At 36.2% G+C, this 6,097-nt stretch overlaps 1 protein-coding gene across 1 annotated transcript in view; it reads right to left on the bottom strand.

The window, feature by feature from the left end:
* Window positions 1–3,813, bottom strand: part of LOC147177540 (V-type proton ATPase subunit d 1) — a 5,568-nt gene extending 1,755 nt beyond the window's left edge. Inside the window, exons 1-6 of the mRNA XM_086072308.1 lie at window positions 3,615–3,813; window positions 2,150–2,321; window positions 1,745–1,923; window positions 1,572–1,651; window positions 1,306–1,383; window positions 101–277 (exon numbers count right to left, since the gene is read on the bottom strand). Of these exons, the coding sequence (XP_085928434.1) occupies window positions 101–277; window positions 1,306–1,383; window positions 1,572–1,651; window positions 1,745–1,923; window positions 2,150–2,321; window positions 3,615–3,741 (813 nt within the window). The 5' untranslated portion in view covers window positions 3,742–3,813. The remainder of the gene's footprint in view (window positions 1–100; window positions 278–1,305; window positions 1,384–1,571; window positions 1,652–1,744; window positions 1,924–2,149; window positions 2,322–3,614) is intronic.
* Between the last annotated feature and the right edge of the window lie 2,284 nt (window positions 3,814–6,097).

Genomic DNA, 6,097 nt, shown 5'->3' with positions numbered 1-6,097 from the left:
AACAGAGTTGTTTGCTGATCAAATGCATTTCACACAGACTAAATAACTACATTTGGCAGACCTCCTGTGAAAAAGAAGACCAAAAAGCATTAGAACTTACAGGATAGTAATCAGCCACAGCCTTGACTTGCTCATAGTCGTCAGCCCTGGCCAGCTGGGCAAGGCCTTCTGGGTAAAGCTTGCCACAGTGGGGAAAGAGTTTAGCACGGTCCTCCTTGGAAAGCTCTGTGCCAAATGAGTTGATGGTGATGATGAAGGCTCTTCTATCAGCCTCAAACTGCAGCAAAGACAGAAAGGTTAGAGCAGGTTAAATGCAGGCCAACAAAAACATTTAATACTTTGAGTAAATAAGTATATCAAATGAACATTGAACATGGTGTGTCTATCAAGAGGTTACGGAGGATTTCTACAAAATGTTGCTGATATTACAAGAGTTGGGTGATCTTTTTTTCTTTTTTCTTATCTTAGCGGATGCCAGCTTGAGCTGTGTGAGTGCACTTTAGTAAAACCTCACTTCCTGCACCATCAAATATCTTGCTAACTAACCGGGATTTTAGCTCAGCGAGCACATGTTCTGGTGACTGCATAACTAAAACTGTTGTAAAACCTCAGGCAAGGCCATTTACAACTCCCATTGTATTGTATGATAATTGTATAACTGCAATTGTATTTAATGATTTCAGAATGCTTATAATATCATCTGTCATTCAACTTTGATTATGTAGCACTGGAAATCTTACTGGCATTAAACTTGCAAGTTTCTCAAGAGTCCGAGTCTGTTTCTGCCTTTCTTATGTTGAAGTTGAAATGGGCCAAGATTTTTGTTGTACACATATTCCTAGCCCGGCTTTGCTACACCCATATTTACCTGTGTGCTAATTGTTTGAGAAAGTGTACAAGAGCTGTACATTTTGTATGTTTTTTTTCCTTTGACAAATGACCTTGACCTTTGTTTGACCCCTAGTAGTGAGTTATTGGTCACTGGGGGGATTGGACTTATTAGCAATTCGTTTCTCTTGTTCAGAATCATAAAAATACAAAATAAATTATATTTCTATCACATTTAGATGCCAATTTCGGATTTCATGCAAATAAATGGTTAATGACACCAAGTTGACCGTGGGTCAAACTGAGAATGCCTCCACATTGAATCAAAGCTCATATCATCAAAGCAAACCCTGAAAGTTTCATGCTTTTCATTTTGTGCAAATTCATATGATAATCAGAGCTTATCAGCCACATTAAGAGAATTTATAAGCACGACCTGCAAAATGTTACATTTTATTTTTAATTTAAGCCACTTACCTCCAAGATGGGACACATGGTATCGGCTGTAGTTCCTCCCAGGTTGTAACAGAACTTATAGAATGCTTCGAGATAAGCCTAAGAAAATTAATACACAGAAAACAAATAAAATGGTTGTCAGTGGTAAAACCCTGTCAATTCAACAGTACTGAACCACAGTATTGAAAAGTCTCTCTATTTGTTGCCAAATATTAGTTTAAACCACATATCAGAAGTTATCTAATAAAACTTACAAACATGTGTTTGACCACCATTAAATGTTTTACCTTGTAGAGTGTGTTACGGATGATTTCAATGTTCATTTCATCCAAGTCCTGCTCAGATATACAATCCTGGAAAAATGCAGCTGAAAGCAAAGCAGGGAAGAAAGTTAATTGTTTCTCATATATTTCCATAAGACAATTTTGTGTCCATTGACTAAGGACAAGAAGGCGGTTACCAAGGGGCGTGTCCACCAAAATGGCGTTGTACAGCTCAGCTGGCGTCTGAGCGATATTGACCGCCTCCATCTGCTCGAAGCTGCCTAGCGGGTGACACTTGGGCACCAGTTCAGAGATGGCCCGCTGGTGAAGGGTTCCCGTGATGAGCAGGATGACGTTATCAATCATGTAACTGTACCTGTGGTCACCACCAGAGAGACAAGAGGTATTAGTAATGTTTTTCTACACTCAAAAGACCAGCAAAGTTTGGATTTTCATTCTTATTACAATCAGGCTAACTACTTTAATAATGATGGTCCGGCATTCATTGGTTTCACACAGATCGATGTACAATAGTTGTGTACTGGACCTCATTAGATTGTGAAAATGATCAAAATCTTCCAATACAATTTTGACTTCCTCACGTTATGAAATCCATGAAGCTGGCCAGCGGCTCATATGACTGGTTCCTCATGTGGCGAAACTCCACAACCATTTTCTCCTTCAACTTGTCATCAATGACAGACACAGTGAGAGGTGAAGCCTCGTTTGCCAAGAAGCTGCCGTAGTCTGTGCTCTGCAAGTGAAGTTTCAGGTCTGCAAGGGAGGGGGGAAAAAGATGGACTGAGCTAAAAAACCACAACAAAAAAAACAAGACTAAACGGCTGCCATTACAACAGTTTACTCGATGACAAGCAGCTTATAAAAAGGACAACTATCAGTCAACGCTACATAACGGACGTTGACATGAATAAGTTAAGTATAATTGCGGCTGGAATGTGTCATTTGTGTGGGTTACATTTAAAAAAAAAAGTTATATAAAAAAAACTTTCCCTGTAAACAAAATTAGACGCAATGAAAACGAGGTAGTAGCACAAACGTAGTTTCAAGGGTCAAGTCTTGTCATTTATCCACAATCAAAATAATTTTTCTTACCATGACGTCATCATTGTACAGTAAGTCTGCTGCAACGAAATTCGACTGGGGCATCTTAAGCAACAAATATACCAATAAATACATCAGAGAATCACTATACAAAGTTAAAAAGATTATGCAGCGTGATTTTTTTGGGGGGGAGGGATACTCAATTTAGAAATATTAGTTGGAGTAAAGCATGGCTTGTTCCTTTTACGTTCTTCATTACAAATAAAGTTAGAAAACTACATTTAAAAAATATTGCACAATATTTACCCAACAAAAATGCATGTTTCATGTTTTGTAAATATTGATGACTAATGTTCTTGTTTTTTTGATAGGATATTGAAAATTATTTTATGTGTGATTCAAAACACAAGATTATTTTAGATAGTAAAATCATTATTACCCTTTTTTAATCTAACAAAAAAAAATTGTCAACTTTGGTTAATTTGTATGTTTTATTGGGAAACTGTTATATCCATATATGTAAATTTCTAAACTTGAAACCTTTACTCAAATTATTTTTGATTGAAATTGACAATTATTTTAAGTCTCTTAAATTTGTAACAAACAAGAAATGTCATTTGATCATTATTATCCATGCAGTTAAAAAAACAAAACATTTCCTCCCTGTTTATAATTTTTATTTCATGTAATTTATGTAAATTGGATTGACTGGTATTTTTATTATTATTCTATGTTCAATAAATGTTGGCTGTTGTCTTTTTTTTTTTCTTTAAATGGAAAATCGGCTGGGAGCACTGTAGTTAGCATTTTACGAATGACAAATACCAAACAAGCAGAGCAATTAGATTGTTAGTCTCGAAATTAAATAACGGTTTCTAACTCTTAAAGTCAGCTAGGCCTATTCATTATTATTGTTAACTAAACCGGCAAGTGTATCCAAAATGACAGCCAGCATTCGTGTAGTTAGCTTGCAGAGCTAGCTAACAGCTATCACATTAAACTCACCTTCGAGGGTCTCACATTGTACAAGGTTTAAATAATCAGCCTGGGACAATATTCCAGCTTTAAATCCCCTGACTAGGCCCTCGAGGTAGCCGTTATCGACGTTAAAATAAAGCTCGGAGAAAGGCATCTTGTCTGATTTCTCTCTGCCGCAGTAACGTCCGACTGGTTGCTAAGCATTAGCATTAGCATCAGCTGACCGAACCATGTGACTGTCACCTGATCAGTCATCACTTTTCTTCTTCCCTCCCCCTTGTTATGGGTTTCGTTTAAAGAAATTTACTCAAGATGACGCCAAATCTTTATTTTTTATATCGTGACATTTGAGCAATATAGTATAATATAACAATACAACCATTTGAAATGCCTGGAAAAAGAAAAAAAAAATACAGGTGAACAAAACAGAAATTGAACGGGTAGACTAAAACAAACGACAATAGTTGAAGACAGACGTATTATAAGTGCCAGGAAGCAAGACCTTAAAACAACTGTTGCAGACATCAGCAACATCTCCCAGAGCTCAGGAATCAAACACATAAAAGTAAAGGAGCTACACACACACACACACACATGTATATATATATATATATATATATATATATATATATATATATATATATATAGTTTTTTATTTCCATTTATATTAATTGTTTTCTATTTAATTTTTGAATTATATTTTTGTCAGTTTTTATTTTCACTTTTATTCATGGAGCTGAAAACGCGTTTTAAGCAATAAAAAGTGAATCTTGGCTCTCACATCTAAACTAAACGTAGATTCTAAAATTGTTGCTGTATTTAGTGTATTTTAGCATCCTAAAGATGATTCCAGCATGCATTTGATTGTGTGCATGCTCATTTTGAAGATTTTGACAGTTTCACCTGAAGTGTACAATCAGGGGCTGAAAACGCATTTTAAGCAATAAAAAGTTAATCTTGGCTCTCACACCTAAACGAAACGTTGTAGACTCGAAATTTTTGCTGTATTTAGTGTATTTTAGCATCCTGAAGATGATTCCAGCATGTATTTCATTGTGCGCAAGCTCATTTAGACATTTTTTACAGTTTCACCTGAAGTGTACAATCAGGAGGCTGAAAACGCGTTTTAAGCAATAAAAAGTGAATCTTGACTCTCACACCTAAACAAAACTCTTATTTAGTATATATATATATATATATATATATATATATATATATATACTAAATACAAGTTTAAATATATATTTTTATGTAGGTAATTTAATTAATTACACATTTATTTAATTATTGGTTTATTTAATTCCATATTTAAATAATAAATGACACATTTAATTTTTTCATGACACATTTTTTTTATTATTTAATGATTTATTCATTTATTTAATTTTGGCACTTTTGGCCCTCCATAGTTTTGGTCCTCCATATAACTGCAGCCTCTGTGTCATGCTCATGCACGGTGACTGTGCTAGTACGTCCATATTTGGTACTGCTAACAACATTCAATAACATTTTCTCGACACGCTGAATGGAAAATTAAGATGCCAGAAAATGTTACTGCTAGCAAAATCAGAACATAAAAGCAATGCCAGGTGCACTTATGTGGATTGCACAAAACATAATTATAAAACATTGAATACGCTCACGTCATTCTTTTATGCTTCAGTTTGAAGGTGGATGTCAAACAGCTGTGACCTGCTTGACTGGAAATATTACAGGATCTTCAGATGAAAAGCGTATGTTCCAAATCTTAAAACCAGGTCAATTACAGGTGGCAGTGACTCGGTCCATAAACATTACAGGGTAAAGTTTATGGTAACTGTGGGATTGAGTGAGTTGCTTGAGATGGTGTTAACCGACCAGAGGTGGGCGCGCCACAAAATTTTGAGGGTCCGTCATTTGGCAATCGTCAACAGTCGGGACACACTTCCGTCATCGTCAATCTCTCAGCAAAATGGGACGTCCGTAATTGACGGATTGCCGAATGTATTAACGGATTGACAATTACATTGACGGGCCGTCAATGCTTAGTTCGTTAATCTTTCGAAGTTTCCCGTCAATCGTCAACAAATTGTCTGTCATTCACAGATTGAGGGACCTTCCGGCTTCCATCAATATAGACTGGAAACCGACCTCTGTAACCAACATTGAAATTTGGTCCCGAAAACACACAGAGGCACCTAAAGCAATGCATCAAGTTTGGTCCATATTGAAGTGTTTGTGAAGGGTCCGTTCTCCCGCCAGTTCATATCTTCTTCACATATTTATTTTAAACCTGTCCTGTTTAGGTGCTAGGTCATGCAGATTAGGGAGGGAATTTGATAACCTTTTAATGTCTTAAAAACGTTTTTTGTGTGCAAAAAAAAGGGTGCTTGATATACTCTGGTACATGCAGTTGGACCAAAAGTAAAAGGTGTTACGAAAGTAAGAAGTGGCCCCACACCAATTAACTCAAACCCAGAGGCTTGAATCAACACCGTCATGCATGCTAGTCATCAGAGGTGCCCTGAAGT

Source organism: Leptonotus elevatus, chromosome 3, assembly GCF_054856555.1.
Source record: "Leptonotus elevatus isolate MCC_2025b chromosome 3, RoL_Lele_1.0, whole genome shotgun sequence".
Classification (NCBI taxonomy): domain Eukaryota; kingdom Metazoa; phylum Chordata; class Actinopteri; order Syngnathiformes; family Syngnathidae; genus Leptonotus; species Leptonotus elevatus.
This window is presented reverse-complemented; position numbering and strand designations above follow the sequence as displayed.